The sequence below is a fragment of the Saccopteryx leptura genome, chromosome 2 (genome assembly GCF_036850995.1).
Source record: "Saccopteryx leptura isolate mSacLep1 chromosome 2, mSacLep1_pri_phased_curated, whole genome shotgun sequence".
NCBI lineage: Eukaryota > Metazoa > Chordata > Mammalia > Chiroptera > Emballonuridae > Saccopteryx > Saccopteryx leptura.
Window position 1 is genome coordinate 271,361,555 of NC_089504.1, and position 27,167 is coordinate 271,388,721.

General features: G+C 39.6%; 1 protein-coding gene across 1 annotated transcript in view; it reads left to right on the forward strand.

The window, feature by feature from the left end:
* Positions 1-26,806, forward strand: part of INTS7 (integrator complex subunit 7) — an 80,994-nt gene extending 54,188 nt beyond the window's left edge. The window contains exons 14-20 of the mRNA XM_066361798.1: positions 8,420-8,614; positions 9,127-9,230; positions 10,706-10,774; positions 14,057-14,189; positions 19,815-19,913; positions 21,585-21,770; positions 25,324-26,806. Coding sequence (XP_066217895.1) covers positions 8,420-8,614; positions 9,127-9,230; positions 10,706-10,774; positions 14,057-14,189; positions 19,815-19,913; positions 21,585-21,770; positions 25,324-25,611 — 1,074 coding nt within the window. The 3' untranslated portion in view covers positions 25,612-26,806. The remainder of the gene's footprint in view (positions 1-8,419; positions 8,615-9,126; positions 9,231-10,705; positions 10,775-14,056; positions 14,190-19,814; positions 19,914-21,584; positions 21,771-25,323) is intronic.
* Positions 26,807-27,167: the final 361 nt, after the last annotated feature.

Sequence of the window (27,167 nt, forward strand, 5' to 3'; positions counted from 1 at the left end):
ATATAAAGAGCATGGCAGAGTCCACGCAGAAGGGAGAAGTGGAGCTGGAATTCTATTAGTAAGACTCCCACCTCGGTCACTACCACCATCAATGTATATATATCCACCACATCTCATACCTAACAGCTACTCACTGAGAAACTATCGAGTTTCTTGCTTTGTGAAGAAATTATTAAGGATGCTAGTATCCCTGTCTATGATATCCTCCTATTCCAAATTAGTCAGCTAGCTAAATTTTTTGCAAAGATGCAAGAAAGTGAAGGGGTTGCAGAGAAGGCAGACATATAACATTTCTGTTTCCTTGAAATCAGTTCTATTCCTAGTGAGAACCATTTCCCTAAAATGAACATCATCTGTATTAATGCAAGGACTTTAGAGTAAAGAGTTTATATAATCAACAGTAAACATTTAAAAACACTGTCATGTAGCTTTTAGAATTGTATATATTTAGATAGGGCCATAAGACTTTTGGTACCTGTTTATATATATTTATCACATAATCTAAAATATTTTTAATGGTGACCCATCCTAAAAGAAATGCTTCAAAGTAGAACACAGAATAAACAGATGTCACAAAAGTAACAGAATATTCAGACTACTGTAGGAACAATGTATTTTGAAATATGATACTTCTAGTTAGAACTGACTTAGTGCTATTTTAAAATAGAAGCTGCCCGGGCTGGATGCTCAGTTGGTTGGAGCATCGTCCCAAAGCACAGAGGTTGCTGGTTCGATCCCTGGTCAGGGCACATACAGGAATAAATCCATGTTCCTGTCTCTCTCTCTCTCCCCCTTCCTTTCTTGCTAAAATAAATTTTTTAAAAAGTAAAAAAAAAAAAACCCAAACAGAAGCTTCTCTCCATTTTTTTTTTTTTAATAAATTTTTATTAATGATAATGGGATGACATTAATAAATCAGGGTACATATATTCAAAGAAAACATGTCTAGGTTATTTTGTCATTAAATTATGTTGCATACCCCTCGCCCAAAGTCAGATTGTCCTCCGCCTCCCTCTTTCTAGTTCTCTGTGCCCCTCCCCCTCCCCCTAACTCTCTCCCTCCCTCCCTCCCATGTCCTCCCTCCCTCCACCCCTGGTAACCACCACACTCTTGTCCATGTCTCTTAGTCTCGTTTTTATATTCCACCAATGTATGGAATCATGTAGTTCTTGTTTTTTTCTGATTTACTTATTTCACTCCGTATAATGTTATCAAGATCCCACCATTTTGCTGTAAATGATCTGATGTCATCATTTCTTATGGCTGAGTAGTATTCCATAGTGTATATGTGCCACATCTTCTTTATCCAGTCTTCTATTGAAGGGCTTTTTGGTTGTTTCCATGTCTTGGCCACTGTGAACAGTGCTGCAATGAACATGGGGCTACATGTGTCTTTATGTATCAATGTTTCTGAGGTTTTGGGGTATATACCCAGTAGAGGGATTGCTGGGTCATAAGGTAGTTCTATTTGCAGTTTTTTGAGGAACCACCATACTTTCCTCCATAATGGTTGTACTACTTTACAGTCCCACCAACAGTGGATGAGAGTTCCCTTTTCTCCGCAGCCTCTCCAACATTTGCTATTACCCGTCTTGTTGATAATAGCTAATCTAACAGGGGTGAGGTGGTATCTCATTGTAGTTTTGATTTGCATTTCTCTAATAACTAATGAAGCTGAGCATCTTTTCATATATCTATTGACCATTTGTATTTCTTCCTGGGAGAAGTGTCTGTTCATGTCCTCTTCCCATTTTTTTATTGGATTGTTTGTTTGTTTGTTGTTGAGTTTTATGAGTTCTTTGTAAATTTTGGATATTAGGCCCTTATCTGAGCTGTTGTTTGAAAATATCATTTCCCATTTAGTTGGCTGTCTGTTTATTTTGATATCAGTTTCTCTTGCTGAGCAAAAACTTTTTATTCTGATGTAGTCCCATTCATTTATCTTTGCCTTCACTTCTCTTGCCATTGGAGTCAAGTTCATAAAATGTTCTTTAAAACCCAGGTCCATGATTTTAGTACCTATGTCTTCTTCTATGTACTTTATTGTTTCAGGTCTTATATTTAGGTCTTTGATCCATTTTGAATTAATTTTAGTACACGGGGACAGGCTATAGTCAAGTTTCATTCTTTTGCATGTGGCTTTCCAGTTTTCCCAACACCATTTGTTGAAGAGGCTTTCTTTTCTCCATTGTGTGTTGTTGGCCCCTTTATCAAAAATTATTTGACTATATATATGTGGTTTTATTTCTGGGCTTTCTATTCTGTTCCATTGGTCTGAGTGTCTATTTTTCTGCCAATACCATGCTGTTTTGATTATTGTGGCCCTATAATATAGTTTAAAGTCAGGTATTGTAATGCCCCCAGCTTCATTCTTTTTCCTTAGGATTGTTTTGGCTATTCGGGGTTTTTTATAGTTCCATATAAATCTGATGATTTTTTGTTCCATTTCTTTAAAAAATGTCATAGGAATTTTGATGGGAATTGCATTAAATTTATATATTGCTTTGGGTAATATGGCCATTTTAATTATATTTATTCTTCCTATCCAAGAACAAGGAATATTTTTCCATCTCATTGTGTCTTTTTCTATTTCTCTTAATAATGCCTTGTAGTTTTCGTTATATAGGTCCTTTACATTCTTTGTTATGTTTATTCCTAGGTATTTTATTTTTTTTGTTGCAATCGTGAAGGGGATTATTTTTTTGAGTTCGTTTTCTAATATTTCATTGTTGGCATATAGAAAGGCTATGGACTTTTGTATGTTAATTTTGTATCCTGCGACCTTACTGTATTGGTTTATTGTTTCTAATAATCTTTTTGTGGAGTCCTTTGGGTTTTCGATGTATAGGATCATATCATCAGCAAAAAGTGATACCTTTACTTCTTCTTTTCCGATATGGATGCCTTTTATTTCTTTGTCTTGTCTGATTGCTCTGGCCAGAACTTCTAGCACCACGTTAAATAAGAGTGGAGAGAGTGGACAACCCTGTCTTGTTCCTGATTTAAGGTAGAAAGTCCTCAGTTTTATGCCGTTTAATATGATGTTGGCTGATGGTTTATCATATATGGCCTTTATCATGTTGAGATATTTTCCTTCTATACCCATTTTGTTGAGAGTCTTAAACATAAAATTGTGTTGTATTTTATCAAAAGCCTTTTCTGCATCTATTGATAAGATCATGTGGTTTTTGTTCTTTGTTTTGTTGATATGGTGTATTACGTTAACCGTTTTGCGTATGTTGAACCATCCTTGAGATTCTGGGATGAATCCCACTTGATCATGATGTATTATTTTTTTAATATGTTGTTGTATTCGGTTTGCCAGTATTTTGTTTAGTATTTTAGCATCTGTATTCATTAGAGATATTGGTCTGTAGTTTTCTTTCTTTGTGCCATCCTTGCCAGGTTTTGGTATGAGGGTTATGTTGGCCTCATAAAATGTGTTCGGAAGTATTGCTTCTTCTTCAATTTTTTGGAAGACTTTGAGTAGAATAGGAACCAAGTCTTCTTTGAATGTTTGATAGAATTCACTAGTATAACCGTCTGGGCCTGGACTTTTATTTTTGGGGAGGTTTTTAATAGTTTTTTCTATTTCCTCCCTGCTGATTGGTCTGTTTAGGCTTTCTGCTTCTTCATGACTCAGTCTAGGAAGGTTGTATTGTTCTAGGAATTTATCCATTTCTTCTAGATTGTTGTATTTGGTGGCATATAATTTTTCATAGTATTCTACAATAATTCTTTGTATATCTATGATGTCTGTGGTGATCTCTCCTCTTTCATTTTGGATTTTATTTATTTGAGTCCTGTGCCTTTTTTCCTTGGTGAGTCTTGCCAAGGGTTTGTCAATTTTGTTGATCTTTTCAAAGAACCAGCTCCTTGTTTTATTGATTTTTTCTATAGTTTTTCTGTTCTCTATTTCATTTATTTCTGCTCTGATTTTTATTATCTCCTTTCTTCGGCTGGTTTTGGGTTGTCTTTGTTCTTCTTTTTCTAGTTCCTTAAGGTGTGAAGTTAAGTGGTTTACTTCGGCTCTCTCTTGTTTGTTCATATAGGCCTGAAGTGATATGAACTTTCCTCTTATTACTGCTTTTGCTGCATCCCAGAGATTCTGATATGTCGTATTTTCATTTTCATTTGTCTGGATATATCTTTTGATCTCTGCGCTTATTTCTTCTTTGACCCATTCATTTTTTAGAAGTATGTTGTTTAGTTTCCACATTTTTGTGGGTTTTTCCCCCTCTTTTTTGCAGTTGAATTCTAGTTTCAAGGCTTTATGATCAGAAAATATGCTTGGTACAATTTCAATTTTTCTAAATTTGCTGATATTGTCTTTGTGGCCCAACATATGGTCAATTCTTGAGAATGTTCCATGTACACTAGAGAAAAATGTATACTCTGTCGCTTTGGGATGAAGTGTCCTGTAGATGTCTATCATATCCAGGTTTTCTAGTATTTCGTTTAAGGCCACTATATCTTTATTGATTCTCTGTTTGGATGACCGATCTAGAGCCGTCAGCGGTGTATCGAGGTCTCCAAGTATGATTGTATTTTTGTTAGTTTTTGTTTTAAGGTCAATAAGTAGCTGTCTTATATATTTTGGTGCTCCTTGGTTTGGTGCATATATATTAAGGATTGTTATGTCTTCTTGATTCAACTTCCTCTTAATCATTATGAAATGACCATTTTTGTCTCTGAGTACTTTTTCTGTCTTGTAGTCAGCATTATTAGATATGAGTATTGCTACACCTGCTTTTTTTTTGGGTGTTGTTTGCTTGGAGTATTGTTTTCCAGCCTTTCACTTTGAATTTGTTTTTATCCTTGTTGCTTAGATGTGTTTCTTGTAGGCAGCATATAGTTGGATTTTCTTTTTTAATCCATTCTGCTACTCTGTGTCTTTTTATTGGTAAGTTTAATCCATTTACACTTAGTGTAATTATTGACATTTGTGGGTTCCCTACTGCCATTTTATAAATTGCTTTCTGTTAGTTTTGTATCTTGTTTGATTCTTCTCTTTTGTTTTTCTATCATTTGTTTTTGTTTGTTTGTGTTCCATACTTCTTTCCTCTGTTGCTACCTTTTTTAAGTCAAGTGTTTTTGTGGTGGTTTTTTCAAGGGTGGTTACCATTAAGTAATGAAAAGGGTACCTACCATATTCATTGTAGTACCCTATCTTATGAGTATTTCTGCACTTCATCATCCTTTGCTACTGTTAATCTCCATCCTCTCCTCCCTTTTTTTCCTTTGTTGTCACAGTTTAAGTTTGGTTTTATTGTGTTCTTGGTGGAGCTGTTACTTGTGGTGTTGTTTTCTTTTGTTCTTTGAATCTGGTTGGAAAACCCCCTTTAGTATTTCCTGGAGTGGGGGCTTTCTGCTGATAAATTCTCTCATCTTTTCTGTAGTTGTGAATGTTTTTATATCTCCTTCGTACTTGAAGGATAGCTTTGATGGGTATAGTATTCTTGGCTGAAAGTTCCTCTCTTTCAGGGCTTTAAATATTGGGGTCCACTCTCTTCTAGCTTGTAGAGTTTCTGCTGAGAAATCTGATGATAATCTAATAGGCCTTCCTTTATATGTTGTACTCTTCTTTTCCCTGGCTGCCTTGAGAATTTTTTCTTTGTCATTGGTTTGTGTCATCTTTATTATGATGTGCCTTGGAGTGGGTTTGTTGGGGTTAAGAAAACTTGGTGTTCTGTTTGCTTCTTGAATTTGAGGCTTTAGTTCTTTCCATAGGCTTGGGAAGTTCTCGTCTATTATTTGTTTGAGTATATTCTCCATTCCATTTTCTTTCTCTTCTCCCTCTGATATACCTATTATTCTTATGTTATTCTTTCTGATGGAGTCAGATAATTCCTGTAGGGCTTTCTCGTTTTTTATTATTTTTGAGTCTCTTTCTTCTTCTCTCTGTTGTGCCTCAAGTTGTTTGTCTTCTATTTCACTAATCCTATCTTCTATCTGGGCTGTTCTGTTAGCTAAGCTTGTTACCTCGTTTTTCAGCTCGTGAATTGAGTTTTTCATTTCTGTTTGATTTGTTTTTATAGTTTCAATTTCCTTGGTAATATATTCTTTGTGTTCATTGAGTTGTTTTCTGATCTCCCTAAATTGCCTTTCTGTGTTTTCTTGTATATCTCTGAGTATTTTTAAGATTTCTATTTTAAATTCTCTGTCATTTAGCTCCAAGGCTTCCAATATATTAAGTCTTTTCTCCATAGATTTTTCCACATCTATTTGTGTTACCTCTCTTTCTTTTGTATCCATAATATTCGATTTCCTCTTTCTTATTGGCATCTGAGGGTGGTCTTGTTGATAGCACACAGGCGAACTCCCTCCGCGGCTTGAATGAACGTCCCTGCGGTAGTTAGCTTTCTCCACACCCTCGTCTCTCAGATTCAAGTGATAACAGTCCTTTCGCTTTCAGTTTGTGTGGAACTCCGGAATGCTCCGAGGATAAATTTTACTGTTTATAGTTGATAAATTTGTTGTGATTTTGGGGAGATCTGTCGGACGTGCTGCTCACGGCGCCATTTCCGTGACGTCACTTCTCTCCATTTTAAAAAGTAACTTTGACTGCTGTGATTTTTTTCCTCTCAATTATTCTGGGAAAAGATTGTTGTTGCCTATATTGAGCTCATAAATGCCTCAGAAAATCAAGCTGCAATTATTGGTTTTGATCAGTAGAATTTTTTCATTTTCTAGTTTATGTGGAGCATAAAATTGTTAATCATTCAGTCCAATAAATGCTACGAACTATGAAACAGGCTCACAAAACTGTCAGACAGATGAAATTAATTTGAAAAGTCATGTTGAATATTTTATAGTCTTTTAATGATTTGTGTAGTATGTTTATTTAATGAGGCTTGGCAGTAATTAAGGACTGAATTTTGACGTAGGAAGAAAGTACTGATTGACAGACAGAAGGCCCTTGTCTAAACCTCTGCCATTAACACATTGTGACCTAGGCAGGTTTTTGGGTCTCAAATCATTTCCTTTTGAAATGGAGTACTTTTATTCAACAGACTATAATAAGCACTTGCTACATGCAAGACACTGCTTGTGAAAATTTTTTTTTCTAATCAGGAAGTGATTCTCCATTTGCGAGTAGTCCAGAGGGAAGGCAGTGTGGTCCTTGTAGTCATTTGGAACTTCCCACATTTCTGATCTATACTATCAGAGTGTTTGGGTTTTTTTTTAAAGATTTTATTTTTAATCTATCCATTTGGCAAGTGTGGATATGACTTTAGCTTTGTCTACTTTATTATTATTATTACTGCTTTTAGAGAGACAGAGGGAGAGAGAGAGAGAAGTATTCATTTATTGTTCCACTTAGTTGTGCATTCATTGGTTGCTTCCCATACGTGCCCTGACCAGGGATTGAACCCACAGCCTTGTTGTTTTAGGAGGACGCTCTACTGGAGCCAGCCTGCCAGGGCCTACCTTTCTGCCTTCTTCACTGACAGGATATGGAGTATGGGTTGCTCCCTGACACATGAATGGTCTAACCTGAGATTCTACAGCTATGAGGATTATGCTTTTTACCTGCTTCAACCAAATTAAACAGAAGTTCAAAATTCTGTTATTATGGGGACCCTGTAGCAATGTTGGGTGTCTAATTTCCCAACATAATGATTAATGATAGACTTATCTTGATTCTTAGGAATAAAAATTGTTAAAAGCATATTTATTCTGTATGCTGTGTAACAAATTACCACAAATTTAAGGGCTTGAAGCAGCACCTGTTTAGTATTTCAGTTTCCATGAGTCAGAAGTCCAGGTAGGGCTTAGCTGGGTTCTCTGTTCGTGTTGTCACAAAGTTGCAATGAAGATTTCATCCAGGGCCAGTCTTAATGAGGTTCAAGGAGGCTTAGGGTCCCCTTCTAAACTCATGTAGTTGTTGGTAGAACTTACTTCCTTACAGCTATAGAACTTGTGGAAATTTAAGGCCAGTATCAAATTGCTCACCTTCATGACCCTCTTTTTATGGGCTCACCGGATTAGGAGAAATTCACCCAGAATAATCTCCCTTTTGATTAATATGAGCTTACTTCATTAGGGACCTAAATTACATCCTCAAAATTCATTACCTTTGCCATATTTTATTAGTTAGAAGCTATTTACAGGTTCTGCCCACACTCAGAGCGGGAGACTAACCAAGGTGGATACCAGGGGGTGTGACCCAGAGGAACCATTTTACCATTCTGCCTGCAGTGGTGGGTTTTTAATATATATTTAATGTTTCTCTTTATTAAGTATTGAATAGTTATAATATCTACATATTTTTATGTCAGGTATATTAAAAAATCCAACAAACATTCCAGTTTAGGAAATGGGGCATTATCATTGCTTTTAAAAGTCATTTGTGTACTTACTGCCCCATCTTGCTGCTATGTTTATTTTGTCTTAAATGTGTCTTTTTATTCCCCAGGCTGCCAGTACACCTCTGAATCCTTTAAGTTTTCAGTGTGAATTTGTAAAACTCAGGATCGATCTTCTGCAAGCCTTCTCTCAACTTATCTGCACTTGTAATAGCCTAAAAACAAGCCCCCCACCTGCCATTGCCACAACAATTGCCATGACCTTGGGGAATGACCTTCAGAGGTGTGGGCGCATCTCTAATCAGGCATGTCTCAACTTTATTTTCAGTGCAGTTTTTCTTTACACTTTAGAATAAGTTTTTGAGGCTAGTTGTGAGATGAAAAATCCTGAAATTTACAGATCAGTGGTTTGACTCAGACATTAAACATCAAATGCTTTTTAACTCATCTGTCTTGCCAAAAATAGGCTGATGTCTTATTAGAACAACAGAGTGATTGATGATGTCTCACTAAATGCTACATATTTATATAAAGAGAAACATATTTTGAGGATGTTGATAAATATATTATTTTAGTGGAACTTAAGCTAAAAATGCAGTTTTTTATTTCTGTACATCAGATAAAATTACCATAATCTTGTGCACATTTGTAGTTTTATTTGCCCTCTTAATTTTATTTTGCAAGGTATATAAAAATGAATGAAAATGAAAAAGTTAAAATATCTTCTAGATTTCTTTATTGTTTGTTTTGGTTTTTGTGTTTGTAAAACCATAATAGCATGTTTGCTTATCGTAATAATATTTTTCGTTCTTTATAGATGAAACAGTCCATGGAGGAATTCCGAAGCCTCGCTTCCCGATACGGGGACCTTTATCAGGCATCCTTTGATGCTGATTCAGCAACTTTGAGGAATGTGGAGCTGTATCCTAAACTTGCCCCAATGTCGTGTTCTTTTGAAGTTCTTTTAAATGTAAATACTTCAGATGTGCTTGACTAAAATGTGTGTGTGTGTATATATATATATATATATATAAATGTGTATATACAAACATATATAATATTTATATATGTGTGCATGTGCCCCAATATGATTGATTGATTGATTGATTTGAGAGACAGACAGGAAGGGAGAGAGATGAGAAGCATCAACTTGTAGCTGCATCACTTTAATTGTTCGTTAATTGTTTTTCATACATGCCTTGACAGCAGACCTCAAGCCGAACCAGTTACCTTGGGCTTAAGCCAGTGACCGTGGGCTCATGTTGATGATCCCTCGCGCAAGCCGGAGATCCTGCGCTCAAGCCGGATGAGCCCAAGCTCAAGTCTGTGTCCTTAGGGTTTTGAACCTGGGACCTCAACATCTCAGATCAATTGTGCCACCAGCAGTCAGGCTGCCCCAAGATGTCTTGTTCCTTTGAAGTATTTTTTTAAACATAAATACTTCAGATGTGCTTGACTAAAATATATATATATATATCAGATAAGCCTATAAATTTATTATAATTAATAATTTCTCTTTTGAAATCTAGTATGAACAGTATAATTTTAATTTTTAACTTAAACCAGGCTTTTTAAAAAAGTGGTGACTCTGGTGTTTTTTCTCTACCTCTAAGAATAGCATCTAAAACCCAGGTGCCACCAGTATTGCATACCTTGGGCACACTTGACACTTGAGTTACAAGGGACATCCCAGAACATTTTCTTGCCAGAAAACCATTCTTCTTTGTGTCACCGTTTTTTCTTCATAGCTCACACCCCTAGTTCTCATCACCTTTATTAATGATCTGTTCAGTAGTTTTACTCATCACTTGTGCTCCTTAAGCCCTCTTTAAGGTCTCCATATTCTCTTGTTAGTAGTTTCAAATACTTTTTGAGGAGGAAGACATTTTTTTTTAAGTTGTAGCACCTATAAATCAGTAGTTCTTAGCATTTTGGTTTACTGATTGAAAACCTAATGAATGCTATGGACCTTGTCCCCTAGAAAATGCTTATAATGCACATACCCCTGAAATTGGCATATAGTTTCAGACCAGTGAGCTTATCCCTTGAGCCCCAGCTTAGAATCTACTCTACAGACTGTTGTTGTTAGCTTTTATCAGTGAAACCCCTACGTCTAAGACAAATTAAAAACTTCTGTGATTGACTCACAGAGCTGTTGCTTGGGTTCCCCGTCCCACATTAGGCGGCCTCTGAACTACCCTTCCTGATACAGAATTTGAGAATCACCATTTCAGACACCATACATCCCTTAAAAGGAAAGAAATAGTCCCAGACTGTTCGAGTCAATAACATATGGTTACATTTACTACAAATACCTTCCTCACCTTGACGTATTTAATATTCAGATAGTATAAAGCCTATATGGATTTCTTTGTATAACCTTAACATTCATCCAGACAGCAGCAGAGCTGTTTACTGATATCTCACTCAATAGAAGCTCTGATTTTGGATCCAGAATCTGCAAGGTATTTCTAATAATAGTTTACGTTAAAGAGTGGTTTCAAATATGTTTTCTTACCTCATCACAACAGTGTTTTGGAAGTGGTATTATAGAAAAAAAACACAGAGAAAGAACTTGTCTAGCATTTGTCTTAAGGTTTCAGAGCTAAGTGACAAAACCTGGGTTTTCTGACTCTTGTTTACTTGCCTTCTGCCTCCCATTTTCTCAACATTAACTGGGAAAAATAACTGGGAGAAATGCATTGAATTTGAGCATTTTCACATAACGAAACTTCAGTATAAAAAATTGAGTTTGTAATATAATTAAACTTGAACCTGAAAAAAATTTTATTTATTTTTATTGTGACAGAGACAGAGAGAGACAGAGAGAGGGACAGGTAGGGACGGACAGACAGGAAAGGAGAGAGATGAGAAGCATCACCTCTTCGTTGTGGCTCCTTAGTTGTTCATTGATTGCTTTCTCATATGTGCCTTGACCAGCAGACCGAGTAACCCCTTGCTTGAGCCAGCGACCTTGGGTCCAAGCTGGTGAGCTTTTGCTCAAACCAGATGAGCTGCGCTCAAGTTGGTGACCTCAGGGGTCTCGAACTGGGTGTTCCACATCCCAGTCGGATGCTCTATCCACTGCGCCACCGCCTGGTCAGGCTGAAATTATTTTTCTTTGGTTTCCTGAACAAAAAGATATTCCTGTTTTTGCTTTATTAAAATTCTTTTCCCCTCCCTTATTAACTAATTAATTACAATAATACCTCAGTTTCGTTGACTTCTGTTGTTGTCTGTTTTGGTTTTCGTCCATTTTTTCCGCAAAAAAATTGTCTCAGTTTTTGTCGGCGTGCCCACGTGACCTTGCTGCTAATTTTGTGAAAACAAAGGGTAACCCACACGTTTTCCTGCTCAGTGTGGCATTGTTTCTCATTGGGTGAGCATCAACTTGCACATCTAGCCAAACAATTTCATTGCTTTCCAGTGTTTTTGTGCTTTTTTTTATTGATTGCGAGTGCTAATGCTACAATTACATGTAAGTGATTACTGTGTACAATAATTAGATTTACATTGATTCATATGGAAATAATTGCCTCGGTTTTTCTTGGTTTCGGATTTTGCTGATTGTTTTCAGATTATCGACAAAAACTGAGGAATCACTGTATTCACAATATTTTTATCAAAGAATCACCTATTGGTTTTTCCCATTATAGTATTCTGTTTTGGAATATGCATTGCAATTGCCTATAATTTCCAGCCTGTGATTTCAAGATCAACTCCCTCAGAGAGAATATAATCAACAATGCATTTTTAAATCTCTAAATACCCTAGAGCATTGACTCACCATGTCTTTTCAGGACAACTACTCTACTTGGCAATTTATTTTCTCGCACATCTGATCCTTTTGAATATTTTTATGACATGCTAATTTTTACTTATTTTTTTATTTATTCTTCTCTTGTCTATATTTTTCCTAGTTTGCAGTGTTTGACTTGCTGGGGTTTTTTTGTTTGTTTTTTGTTTTGGGGGGGGGACAAACAGGAAGGTAAAGAGATGAGAAGCATCAACTCATAGTTGTGGCACTTGAGTTGTTCACTGATTGTTTTTCAAATGTGCCTTGATGGGGCGTAGGGGGGAGCGCTCCAGCTGAACCAGTGACCCTTTGTTCAGGCCAGCGACTGTGGGGTCATGTCTGTGAGCCCATGCTTAAGCTGACAACTTCAGGGTTTTGATCCTGTATCCTCAGCATCCCAGGTCAGTGCTCCATTTGCTGCGCCACTGCCTGCCTGGTCAGGTACTTGCTATGTATTTTTAAACAAGCTACTACTACCTTTTAATTTTGAAGATGTTCTTAAATCTCTGTATTTTTTCAGTCTTTGCCAGTTAATTGATCCTTCTGGCTCACACCATTTCTCGTTGAGCAATACTCATTTAACCGCATAGAACATGTGTCATTGTACAACTGTTGGTTGACATAATAGAAATTAGTGTTCTTCTTGACTAACTTTTGATCAGAGAGATAGGCACATTGTCAGCAGGTTGGGGTAAAGCTCACACAATGCTGCTCTCTCCCCCTCTCCCCTTCAATCACTTCTTTTTCTTCATTCACTCTTTTCCATCCCCTTTCACCCCCTAAAACTATTCCTTAACCTGTGCCTTCCTAGCAGTGAAAAATTGGAAAAGAAAGTTTATTCCTTGAGGAAGAGTTTTTGAGGTTGTCTTTGCAATAATGTATAAATGCAAGGAGTGAATTCTTTGTAAAACTTCTGTTCTTGAGAGTATAAATATATTTTGTGCCTTCTAGGTGACTAAAGAACACCGCTATAAGAGTGAGGCATGACTTTGATCTTCACTGTAGTTTTTAAAGAAATGTGTGTATCTCTTTCATAGCCTAGAAAACTCTTTGGGGGAAGAGATCTTGTTTTATTCAACTTTGTATCTCTAGCAGCTAACATAGTCCCTAAGCTGGTATATCCGTAAATGCAAGATAAGATGGGGAGATGTTTATAATCATGAATGTTATTATCAATCTCATACCAACTTTTTAGGATTATTAGGAAAAAATATTTTGAGATGCTTTTCATTACAGTTTTCTATTGTGGCTTCATTTTTGTTTTACAAAGTGACAGAGAGAGAGTCAGAGAGAGGGATAGATAGGGACAGACAGGAACGGGAGAGAGATAAGAAGCATCAATCATTCGTTTTTTGCTGTTTGTTGATTGCTTTTTCATATGTGCCTTGACTGTGGGTCTGCAGCAGACTGAGTAACTCCTTGCTCGAGCCAGCAACCTTGGGTCCAAGCTGGTGAGCCTTGCTCAAACCAGATGAGCCTGCGCTTAAGCTGGCGACCTCAGGGTCTCGAACCTGGATCCTCTGCATCCCTGTCTGATGTTCTATCCACTGTACTGCTGCCCGGTCAGGCCTTCTATTGTGGCTTCTTATTCAGGCTGTCATAATTCCTTTGCACTTAACCTTTATTTCTACTCCCTAAAAAATAAGGAAATGAGTACAGGGACAAGGTTAAATACTTTTATACTACTAACAACCAAAATAATTAAGACTTAATATAATTTGAAGCCAGGTCTGGGTTTCAATTCCAGCGTGTCACTTACTGGTTATGTGAGACTGAAGGCAAATTACTTAATCTCCCCAAGCCTCAGTTTCCTCATCTTTAAAATGGAAATAACAGTGCATAATTCATTATTTTAAAGATTAAATATGAATGTGTGGAAAGTACCTGATGCATTTAGACATTGAAATAGTTACTGTTGTGATTCCTGAATTGATACTGATTTTGATTTCAGTTTCCAGGAATATGGGTCCACTGGAGCAGCGCATGCTGATAGTGAATATGAGAGAAGAATGATGTCCGTATATAATCACGTCTTGGAGGAGGTGGAATCACTCAGTCGGAAATATACCCCTGTTTCTTATATGGCAAGTGACATTTGTTTGTTGAGTTTTTTTTCTGTGCAGGTAGGTTTTTTCTGGGTTTGTTTATTTTTTTAATACCAATCTTTGGCATTTACTGTGTGACTCCAACAAATTAACCTCTGTGTGCCTGTTTTGTAACAAGGTTAGTATAGTAGTACCTCACAGCATTGTTATGAGGGTAAAATGAGAGGATGGTCCAGGAAAGCACTTAGCACTTCTGTAGTTGCTACAAAGTCACATTAACATGTCAAATCTATTCTATCAGAATGCAGATAAAACTTCTTTTTTAACAAGTTAATTGAGATTGCTATTGTTCCCAACTCTGGTTATACATTAGAATCACTTTGGAAGCTTTTTAAAAAATACATCTGGTCCTGACTATTTGGCTCAGTGGTAGAAATGTCAGCCCAACATGTGTAAGTCCCGGTTCAATTCCTGGTCAAGGCATACAAAAGAAGCAACCATCTTCTCTTCCTCTGTCCCTCCCCCTCCCCTTCTCTCTTTCTGGTCTCTCCTCTCCCCCCTCCAGCAGCCATGACTAGACTGATTCGAGCACCTTGGTCCCAGGCACTAATGATGGCTCCTTGGAGCCTTTGCCTCAGGCACTAAAAATAGCTAGGTTGCAAGCACACAAGCACCAGCCTCAGATGGGTAGAGCATCATCAGCCCCAGACAGGGGTTGCTGGGTGGATCCCAGTCAGGGCGCACATGGGAATCTGTCTCTCTATTTCCCGTTTTCTCACTTAAAAGTAAAAAAGAAATATATCCATCTCCAGGCCCCACACCAGACCAATGAACTGTGTTTGTGTGCAGTTGAGGCCCAGGTGTTAGTATTTTTAAAAGCTCCCAGCTGATTCTGTCATGCCACCAGGGTTGAGAACACTGGCCAATTGAAACAGGAAGAACTGGGCTTGTTATCTGATAGCCAGTAAATCAGTTCGTGTGAGGTGATGCCATTGACATCTTTTAGCATACTTGCCCACCTTTCGCCTGCCAAATCTCTGCTGCCTTTGGCACTGCTGAGCACTCAGTCTTTATTCAGGTTTGTCCCTGACTTCCCAGTCCCAGGACAGATGGACACACTCTCACCCAGATTTTTTCCTCCGTGTCTGGCCAGTCTCCAGTGTCTTAGTCAGCCCAGACTCCTGTAACAGAATACTGTAGACTTGGTGGCTTAAACAATGGACATTTATTTCTCACAGTCTTGGAAGTGGGCAAGTCCAGGATCACTTTTTTTTTTAACAAGTGAACTGGTGCAAGCCAGTTCGGTTTCTGGTGGCCCTTTTGCTGGCTAGCAGACTGCCTCTTTCTCACTGTGTCCTCACATGTTGTGTAGAGCTCTGGTCTCTTTCTGTTAAAGGACACTGATTCTATCATGAGGGGCTTATCCTCATGACCTCATCTAAACCTAGTCACCTTCCAGAGGCCCCACCTCCAAACACCACCACATTGGCAGTGAGGGCTTCACCACGTGAATTCGGAGAAGACACATACGTTTCGCTCCGTCTGTAACACCCTGCCTTTGAAATGGACTCCTCAGAGAGTTTCTCGAGCCCCACCCACACATTAGATGCTGGTGTTCCCCGCAGCTCTCTTCTGGTTTCTGTCTTCTCGTTCTGTACTCTCACCATTTGTCATGTATTTTAGAAGAAATCGGCAAGATGTGTTGGTAAAAGTTAGAGTCTAAGGACACATACTTTCTTTGGCATCTATACTGCTCACCGAAACTAGGGGATATTTTATCACTTCATATTCATTTTGAAACATCCCCTGATTTTTGTGAGCGGTATAGCTTTCCACATAAGCTCATCAGTACATACTTTTTGAATTGAACTGACCCTGAGATTATAAGGGAGATTATAAAAATTATCCTTGAAATAAACACACACATCTGTGTGAGACATTGGTTAAATTATTTTCATGTTCCCTCTAAGCTGCACCCAGACAGCAACTTGAGTTGCATGGAGTTGAATCCAGTGAACGTAATGGAAAGAAGGGGAAGTTTCTGATCAGTAGGGGACACAGTCCAGAGAAAGGAGTCCTTGGTTCAGACTCCCCCTCTGCCTAAATCACAGCAGGCCTGTGATTTTAGGCAAATTACAAACATCCTTTTCTATTTTATGGAATACCTGATAGAGTCACTGTGAAGTTGAAATGAGATAATGTATATTGCTTGGCAAGTAAGGAGTGGTGGCTGATAAATGTTAATCCTCTTTTTCTCTCTACGTTGTATTTTATGGATTTGGTATCTGAGCCCCAAATTCAGTTCCACAAGTATTTATTGGATTTTAGGAATAGAAAAATAGCAAAGACACAATACCTTCCTTCGAGTTGTCTGTAGTCTAATAAGAAAGATAAGTTTTGTGAACAAACCCAACACAGTATATGTATATGTGCAGAAACAGAGCTCTGCCCTAGGTGAAGATGCAGCACGAAAGAGAAAGCAATGCATGTCAAGGGATAGGCCAAGCGTGGCAGTAAGTCAGCTGGGTTTTCCAGGCAGATAAGGAAGGTAGAGAATTTCAAGCAGAGGACATGTTCGAAAACAGAGGTATGAAATAGCAGTGTCTTCTCAGAACAGTTGTTGCAGCAGAATGGACAGGCTGGGGACTAGAGAGGTAGGCAGAGGCCAGATGACAAAAGGCTTTGAACACAGTATTAGGGAGTTTGGACTTTATCCTATAGGCACAGGGGTGTTTTTTAGGAATTTTTAATGGGTAGAGGAGAGAACTGGTTAAGATTGTATATTACTGCCTGACCAGACGGTGGCACAATGGATAGAGCGTTGGACTGGGACATGGAGGACCCAGGTTCGAAGCCCCAAGGTCGCCGACTTGAGCACAGCCTCACCAGCTTGAGCGCAGGCTTGCCGGCTTGAGTGTTGGATTGTAGACATGACCCCATGGTTGCTGGCTTGAGCCCAAAGGTCACTGACTTGAAGCCTAGGTGGCTGGCTTGAGCCCAAGGTCTCTGGCTTGAGCAAGGGGTCACTCACTCTGCTGTAGCCCCCCGGTCAAGGCACATATGAGAAATCAATCAGTGAACAAGAAATCAAGGGACAATGAAGATGCTGCAACAAAGGATTGATGCTTCTCATCTCTCTCCCTTCCTGTCTGTCTGTCTCTATCTGTCCCTCTCTCTGACTCTCTCTGTCTCTGTCACACACAAAAAAAAGATTGTACATTATTATTATCTAGGCACAGAATAGGTAATGGCTTGGAGGGCGTGGAATTAGAGGAAAGGAGTGGTTACAAGACTTCTGCCATAATCCAAGGCAAGGGCAGCTGGAATGAGAAGACAGATACATAAGATACTTAGGGGCATTATTTCAGGGCTCATTTTTTAATATTATTTTTTTAATGTGAGAGGATGGAGATATGGCCTGCAGGTTTCTGGTTACCAAGTATGCAGGTTGATCCTTTACTGAGAGAATACAGAGGATGGTGGAAGAAGATGAAGGTTTCATTTTTAAACATGTGGCTGTGTTATAGACAGTTGGCTAACAGGTCTGGTGTTGGAAGGAGACGGGCTGGTATGCATGTAAGGTCATTATGATTGTTGAGGTTCTTCAGGTCATGGGAGTAGAGAAAAATGCCTATTAGGAACATATAGAGTAAGAAGAGAAAATGACTAAGGAGAGTGTCAACATTAGGAAGAAATGAAGGAAGAGAAGCTTAGGAAAGAAGATGCAGAGGGGAAGAGTCAGAAAAAGTGAGGTCAGGGACCATAAGTGGAATTCCTTGGCAGGAGAGTATTATCACCTCCCACAGTATTATCAAAAGATACAAAGGTTGGAAAGTATTGGATTTGGCAGTAAAGAGAGTATTGTAGATTTGTAGATGCACTAGTCTTTCTGCTGGGTTAGGAACCATGATGCGAGATTTCATGTCTCCATGCTGTAACTTTAATAGCTAATTGCTACTAACACGCTGGGGAGGTGTGCCCAGGGGGCCGGTGGCCTCAGAGGCAGTCCTGGTTTCCCAGTGGGGAATTGCAAGATCTTCATTCATTCTTTTAAAAGGGAGAACAGTGCCTCCCCCCCCCCAACAGCCTGAGCTCACTTAGGGTCCTCTAAGTCCTGAGGTCACTTGGGGTCCTCTAAGTCTGTCCTTTAAGGATATTTCTCTTTCTAGCACTATTGCAGCATCAGAGGTTCCACCACAAGTAGGACATCCCTGCTCGTTCTCCCCAGAGTCTTTGTTGCAGGAAGATGAATAGTGCTGTTTGAGAAGTTAAACTTGAAAGAATAGACCAAAATCGTTAAATCTGTGTTGTGATTCTCTCAAGTAATAGATCTGACATTTGTATTACTACTAGTCCGCTGGGCACAAAATAGTCAATAGCCTGCAACCAGCGAGGAGTGGATTCTTCTGGTTTTCAGCCTTACTGCCCAACTTTTAAAATGTTTGCAGCATAGACAACTAGGTAAGTGACAGTCTACTTGAAAGCAGAGCTTAGTGGGACAGACAGCATACTGTATATAGTGGAGTGGTTTTAAACCTGTGGTACTTGGGGTGGGGGGGCACCGAGAGGAGAGTAGACTGAGGAGAGGATGGTAGACCAAGTAGGAATTGTTGTGTGCACCCAAAGTTGAAGTGTTCTGATAGTGCTGCAACTTTTTTCTTATTGTTTGCAAGTTATTCGTGGAACAGAATAAAAATCACTGAACTAAGTAAGGACCAGGCATCCTGGATTCTACTTCCAGCTTGTTTCATTTCCTATCTAGGTGACCCATGTCATCATCAAAATTGGGGTGATCTTTAAAATAGCTGATGGTTTCATGGGGTATACTTACCTCCACACCCATCAATGTGTACATGAAATATGTACAGCTTTTTGTATGTCATTGTCTATCAGTAGAGTGGTTTTGAATAAAATAAGTAAATAATTTTAACTTAAATTCTGGTTCTTTGATCCTTTTCACTAGACTCAAAGGATTTACTATAGTGTTACTCTGCAGTAAGTGCTGGGGTTTTCAAAATTCACTTAAGTTTGTGAAATAGATATTAGAAATAAGATACTTTATTAAAGTTTTAAAATTCCATAGAGTTGGACTAATATAGTCATTCTTACTCTGAATTTTAGTAAGTTTCAATATTGCTCACAGTCTGGGACCTCAGGGTCAGGGAAGCCGCCCGGTGGAGAGGGGTTGACACAGTGAGGAAACTCAAAGCCCAAGTTCCACTGGGGATTGGGTGGCAGCCCCCAGATGTCAGTAGACTGCTGCGGCTCCTTTTATACTCTTTTCATACTTTGTCATACTTGATCAAACTGATAGTTACTCTGTATTTTATTGTCATACTGTGTGTACTAGCTTCAAGCTCTGTAGAAATGCAAACTTTGTATTGTGCTTAGGCTTGATCAATGTGGGTTTTCTCCCTTCTGTCATTTACTTTTTACTGAAGGTACTACTTCAAAATAAAATAAAATCTGTAGGTGTACTCATAACATGAACGATGTGGCAAATGTTCACAATTCCTTTACGACTATTTCCTGACTGATGGTATTATTATTGATTTGGTAGTAATTATATGAGCATTTGTAATTTTTAAACTTCCTCCTAAAAGCACGATTTGTTGATGAAATTCAGAAATTGATTTTTGCTTGGTTCACTTTCTTTCCCCCCAGCATACAGCGTGCCTCTGCAACGCCATCATTGCTTTGCTGAAGGTCCCTCTGTCTTTTCAGAGGTATTTCTTCCAGAAACTGCAGTCCACCAGCATTAAGGTAACATAGCAAGGATGCTAAGGTTAATAGAGACTAAAAACCTAGTTATCTACCACAGGTGAAGTGGGACGTAGCTCTGCTTCAGGACCTTACCTTTGGTTTTGGTCAAACTTAGGCTCTTTAGCTGAAAGCCTTTCATTTCTTTACCAACTGATTTGGTAAAGGGAATGGGTGCCTGGCAGTAGCGGATGCGGTAAGACAGGTGTTTGGGTTTCCAGAGCCCTGCACCTTGGCTCCCCACTCCGAGAAGATGTTGAGTGGTTTCATCATGACAGTCACGGCGGTCATGCGCTGAGTCCACCTCTGATCAGTCTGTTCAGACCCAGCTTCAAATGAAACAGGTCCAGTCAGACATCACCAGTTCTACCTCCAGAGCACTTTTGTCTTTGAATAACAAGTTTCGAGGAGCTGACCAAAGAACAGAAGTAGTATTTTTAAATATATATTTAAGCTACTCAAAATTCAAGAGGTATTTTTGATTCAAGGAATGGAATTGTTGGGAAAGGGGGAAATTGTCACTTCTGAGAGATTTCCTGGGATTATCTCTGTCTGTAAATGCTTCGTGCATTTTGGCATTTATCCAAACTCTCTTTATTTGCAAATAACAAAGCAGGCCTATTTCAAATGATCTGGATAGCCTGACCAGGTGGTGGCGCAGTGGATAGAGCGTCAGACTGGGATGCGGAAGGACCCAGGTTCGAGACCCCGAGGTCGCCAGCTTGAATGCGGGCTCATCTGGCTTGAGCAAAGAGCTCACCAGCTTGGACCCAAGGTCGCTGGCTCCAGCGGGGGGTTACTTGGTCTGCTGAAGGCCCACGGTCAGGGCACATGTGAGAAAGCAATCAATGAACAACTAAGAAGTCGCAACACGCAACGAGAAACTGATGATTGATGTTTCTCATCTCTCTCCGTTCCTGTCTGTCTGTCCCTGTCTATCTCTGTCTCTGTAAAAAAAAAAAAAAAAAAAAAAATCAAATGATCTGGATAATAAGAAAAATTGGTTATCAAGAGAAGAAGTCCTAAGGTAGCAGGTCTCCAGAGTTGGTTAGTTCAGTGGTTCACCGTTACCAAAAAGACCCAACCAATTTCTTCCATCCTTTTATTTAGCAAAACTTGAGCTTTCTGTTGTTGAGGTGGATTTGGGGTTTTAAATATGTTTTTAAAGAAAAACTACTCTAATGAGAGGTTAAAAATGTCATTTGGTTCATTTGTGCAAATTGACTTTTATACCACAGTGACTTGGTTATGTATGTAATCCTAGAATTTTAATTTCATTTGCATTTGAATTTAGTCAATTTAAAATTACCTAATACCAAAGAAACAGCTGCTAGACATGAAAATTTACATAGTGTATTTCCCTACTAGACTGGGTTCATTGTCAGAGAATGCCCCACCCCCCTCACCAGCCCTACAAGAAGTGGCTGTTTAAAAGGAGGCATTAGGGATTAAGAACCCTTGAATTTAAAGGTACATCTGTCTGGTCCCAGCATAGTCGAGTTGTGGAGATGGTGGTGGTGAGTGTGCCTCTGTGTGTGTGTGTGTGTGTGTGTGTGTGTGTGTGTGTGTGTGTGTGTGTGATGTTTTAACCCATACCCAGCGGTTAGCACAGACCTGTTCATGGGAAGGCAGCTCGGTCTTGGGCGTTAGGTTAATTCTGATGTCCTATTCCAGCTTGCTCTGTCACCGTCCCCCCGGAACCCTACGGAGCCCATCGCAGTCCAGAATAACCAGCAGCTGGCGCTGAAGGTGGAGGGAGTGGTTCAGCACGGGTCTAAACCAGGCCTCTTCCGCAAAATTCAGTCTGTCTGTTTGAATGTTTCTTCCACACTGCAGAGTAAATCTGGACAAGACTACAAGGTAATTGAAAAAAAAAAAAGCAGAATTGTGATGCGATGTGGTCAACTCATTGATGGAAGTTTTCTAGCGTTTTTCATGATTTAAGCAGATTGCAGTTCTAGGGCCCCAGGAATCAGCTGGACAGGGGCTAAATCACATATTGGGGTTTGAGAGGCTGCCTGCACTGTTTGATAGACCAAACATCCAGGGAAACGGAGATCCATCTGTGAGTGTTATTACTGTTAGAGTCAGGGAGAAACCTAGCTCAGGTGCCTGACAGCAAGGACTTGAGCCTGGTACCTCTGACTTGAATTTTCCCACCAGACTCGGCCAGTGCACACAACCCCTGCCCCATAAGACTGAGGACAGGGAGGAGCACTGGAGCCCAGAGAAGGGAAAGAGAACACGCTTAGCTCCATGCCCAGTTTCCACCCTGAAACTTCACAGTCGGTGGGGTTCACCACCCACCCTGGAAACCAGTGCTGTTCATCAAATGAAAGGTCTTTCACATGGAGGGAAACATCAGGAGTGGGCAATATGTGTCTCTCTAGTCCTCCCGCCCCCAAAAGAACACATTTATTTATTTTTCTCTATTTTAAGTAAATTTTAGCATTAAAATAAAGTATATATAGCATTGACATAAATGGTCAGAAAAGTAAAATCTCTCCTTATGCGTATAATCCTAGGAATTCGGTGTTTTGAGAATTTGAGAACCTCTTTCCACATCTATGGTGGTTTATTCACAGTGAATGGAGCAAGGGGTCAAGTACACAGTTGTAGGAAGAGTTGTTCAAATGCTCAAATTGCTTGTGTCCAGGTATCGTGGGCATGTTTGAACTGAGGTTCATAGCAAGGAAAGGGGACCAGAAAAGAGGGAAGGAGAGCATTTTCTTCTTTTCTTGGTTTTAGGCTAAAAAAGCCTGTGGGAGGTTGGTTTAAATCGTCATCGCTCTCTTTACTTTGACATCTCTCTGTTTCTGGCTCTTTCTACCCAGTCTGGTCGGGCCCAGCCTTCACTCTCTTCTCTTCCTCTCTTTTGGTTTTCATGACTCTAAGCATGGTGCCTCATGTAGCCACTCACTAGATAGTTGGTGACTGAAGAAAAAAATAATTTGCTGTATTTAGAGTACAAGTATTATGTTTGGGTGCTCTCTGTTGTCACAGAAGACCGTGGTGAGAACTTCCATAGTTCACAGCAGCTCTCTCCTGGCTTTGAGTTTGAAAGGACAGGGACTACAGTTCTCTTTGTTCCTTGTGTATAATGAGTTCTTCTATTAAGAAAAAAAACATTCAAACTGAGAAGTACTGGTCTTCTGCTTGCTGACTTACCTCTTGAGAGGCATTGACTAAGACCAGGAAGCTGATATAATAAGCCATGTTGTACGTGATTGCTTTGTAATTAATGTTACTTGCAGTGAGTTTACAACTGAAAACCCATTGAGACTCTCACCCATTGAGAGTCATCAGGTCCTTTTCTGGTCCTTCTAAGAAAGTCCTTGTTTGCTATTCTTTAGGAAAATAAAAACCCTACAAAACTTGAATGTGCAAACAAACAAAACTATAAATAATTCCAAGATCTTGACTTGATTGGTGACTATTTTATTACTGTTACAGGGAAATGACTAAAAAACTGACATCATATAACTGCTCATTGAGACAAAGCTTCAGGGCATGTTTCTGTAATTAATTATGCAACAGAAACAGACATAAACATAGAGGAATCCAGTCAGATGCTCACTAAGAGTACCTTTATATGCATTCTCAGAAAAAGTGTTTCTTTTTTTTTTTTTTTTCATTTTTCTGAAGCTGGAAACAGGGAGAGACAGTCAGACAGACTCCCGCATGCGCCCGACCGGGATCCACCTGGCACGCCCACCATGGGGCAACGCTCTGCCCACCAGGGGGCGATGCTCTGCCCATCCTGGGCGTCGCCATGTTGCGACCAGAGCTACTCTAGCGCCTGAGGCAGAGGCCACAGAGCCATCCCCAGCGCCCGGGCCATCTTTGCTCCAATGGAGCCTCGGCTGCGGGAGGGGAAGAGAGAGACAGAGAGGAAAGCGCAGCGGAGGGGTGGAGGATCAAATGGGCGCTTCTCCTGTGTGCCCTGGCCAGGAATCGAACCCGGGTCCTCCGCACGCTAGGCCGAAAAGTGTTTCTGATATACTTCATCTTGGGTAGAGATAGAGGTTCACCAGCAGGTGTTATTCTGTTCTTTGAAGGACAACATCATGAGTGTCTGTCTAGCTAAATAAATGAATGAGCCCATAAATCTGTGTTTTACAATATATTGTACTGCCAATCTGAACAAGATACTTACATGAGTGAGGTACCAGTTCTGAAGTTAATTTAATTCTAAAATTAATACTAAAGGAGAGAGGAATCACTGTATTACATAAGAAATATCAAATCAGACTAGCCAGGAGGGAAAACACCTAACTTATATATACTTAGTATTATGTTCCTTTTCAGTCTCTTATATACTACACACAATATTAGGGGATATTTCACAATGAATATGAAGCTATAAAATATCCCCTAATTTTTGTGAGCAGTATATTTTAAATTCCCTGAAATGGGTGGTTGCATCCTATTTCTTCAGAATGTCTCTTCACACTCTAAAGAAAGATGGGAATTGGAGTTGGGGTCAGGGAAGCCGGTATAGGGCAGGACAAATTTCTCTTCCACCTCTGAGGCCTAGGGGGGAACGGACAGGAAGACAGAGTAGCAGGAGAAAAGCACACAGGGTTATTGGACTTGATATATACGTGAGAATCTTCACAAGAGAGTACAGACTCGAAGAAGTGACCAGAACAGAAAGCTTATCTACCTTTAGACACAGAAATGTTCATGACAAAATGGCAAGACAAAGGGATTTGGGCTTGGGACAGTAAATCGGGAGCAAGTGACTAGGAGATCTGTTGGGACAGTGGGCGAGACTAGATTAGTGGAGAAGAGGGGTTGAAAACAAGTAGGTTTGTATAAAAACAAAGAAACCAAAATAAGTAGGTTTGCTTGTACAGGTCCACTTCAGCATCGATGCCCAGTCTCTGGTGAGAACGACACTCTTCTCTTCTTGGCAGAGGGAGGCTGCATTTCTTGTAGGAATTTTAAGGGCCTGTTTTAGGCAACGGGGCGGGTGAGAGTGCCCTTCCTGCATCTGTTGTTTCTCTAGTGCCTTTAGCTCAAAATATTCAGGATGCCAAAGCAGCATGTTCTGGCGTGGCACGTCCCGAACTCCTTCACCGGGACGGGGGCAGTATATGAAGAGGTTGAGAAAGGCTCTGGAGCTGGTTCTACAAGGAGCGTGAGGAGGCAGATCACTCCATAATGACGAGTGTGGGCTCTGCAGTCAGCCTGCCTCGGTTCAGAGACCAGCTCCACCGCTCAGGAGCTGTGTGACCTGGGAGGAATTGCTCTCTGCCTCAGTTTTCTCATCTGTAATGCAAGGATAATAATCGTACCTACCTCTTGGTTGTTTGTATGGATTCAATAAGCACTTAGGCAGGGCCTAGCTCACAGTAAGCCCTCAATAAATGGTAGCTATTGTTGTTATTTAACAATTCTTTTATTCCAGATACCCATTGACAATATGACCAACGAGATGGAGCAGAGGGTTGAGCCTCATAATGATTACTTTAGTACTCAGTTTCTGTTGAACTTTGCTATCCTTGGAACACACAACATCACAGTGGAATCTTCGGTGAAAGACGCCAACGGTATCGTATGGAAAACTGGGCCCAGAACGACCATCTTTGTCAAGTCCCTGGAAGACCCTTATTCCCAGCAGATCCGCCTGCAGCAGCAGCAAGCCCAGCAACCGTTACAACAGCAGCAACAACGGAATGCCTACACGCGATTTTAACCATGTGACAGTGCACAACACACTTTACAGGGATTGATTAAATGGGCAGAAATACTTTGCTTTTTCATATAGATGAAGAGATGAATGCTAATAATGTGGAGTCCATGTACTCATTGGTTTCTGTAATGTTAATATTATGGGGAAAAAAATAGGCTTTGTTTTCCTTTTAAAATTTCATTTGAGAAAAATTGGGTTCCTAACCAGAAATATTTTTTTTGCTTTTCTTTTAACCAGGTCCTCCTCTTTAACATTTTCTTTTTCTTTTTCTTTTTTTTTTATTCTTTTTACTGTTGCTGACACTTTTTCTTTTATGTCACATATTGAGGTCTTTGAATTAGTGAATTTGACTGCTTCTCTATCAAAATCCATCACTTGCCGCCTGCCACGGACCCCTGGCTCTGCGCTAAGCCGTGGGAAGCTCTGACCAGTCAGCACAGTGTTCACCCATGGTGGCAGAAACTGCGTCCTCCCATCAATGGACTTGAAATTGTCTCCTGAAACATCCAGTCTTCTGGGTTATGAGAGCAGGCGGTCTAACAGAATTGAAACATCCTGCTATATTATTTCAATGACTTCCCAATCTGTTCTGTGCTAAAGCAATTTTAATTTATTGTTTTAGTATTTAATTAACCCAAAGAGCAGCTGACAATTACATAGAAAGATGGGAGATGAATAATTTTTTTTTCCTAATATGTGTGTGATTGTATAGGCTTTTTACATTGTTTCTAAGAGTGAAAAAAAAATCACTCGCATTTATTATTTTAATGTTTTAAGGTAGAAGGGCAAATCTATGGTTGGTTTAGTCTCTTCCTGGAAAGTTATGTAATGTTGGACTTGATTGTCTAGCAAGAACTGCCTCTTTATAACACAACCTCAGTTAGTTGGGATGCTCAGGGAATAGAAGTTTTCTGGTTAGCCAGAAAACCCCTTTTTTCTATTACAGTACTGGTCGAAACCATTATAAAGTCTAATAATAATATACAATCTTGTCATAACACAGTATAATAGATATAATTTAACTTATTTCTTGACTTGGGATCATTCAGTTCTTCGGGATCATGATTGCTAAACATCAGGGATCACAACATTGCAGGTGTTGACGTGAGTGAGCAGTTGGGCTTGAAGCAGCTTCTGAAATGAAGCAGGCACATTCCTTGGAAATTTCTTTTTAAAAATAAATCTCTTAATTTCTTTGCTTGTGTTTTGCCTTTTTTCTCTTTAAAGTTGACATTGGCTCGAAGGAGGGATAGAGTTTAAAGGAAAAAATTAGGCACTTCTTCTTCTTGTCATATGGCTTTGGCAGGTGAGAAGTGATTGGCAACACGGGCCCCTCTATGGCCACTTGTCTTCATGAGCTATTGTTGCAGCACAACACATTTCACTGCTAACAGCCAGAACATTGTCACAAAACATGTAAATCTGCAGTGGCCACTATAGATGACATTTGTTTAGACGCAGCCCAGTTTTGCCCAGTGCATGATGTGCAGAGTCGTGACAGTGTCTGGGAGCATAACTTTAGGAAGAATTGCTGAGTGGTGTGTAGGGCGCCTTGCCCT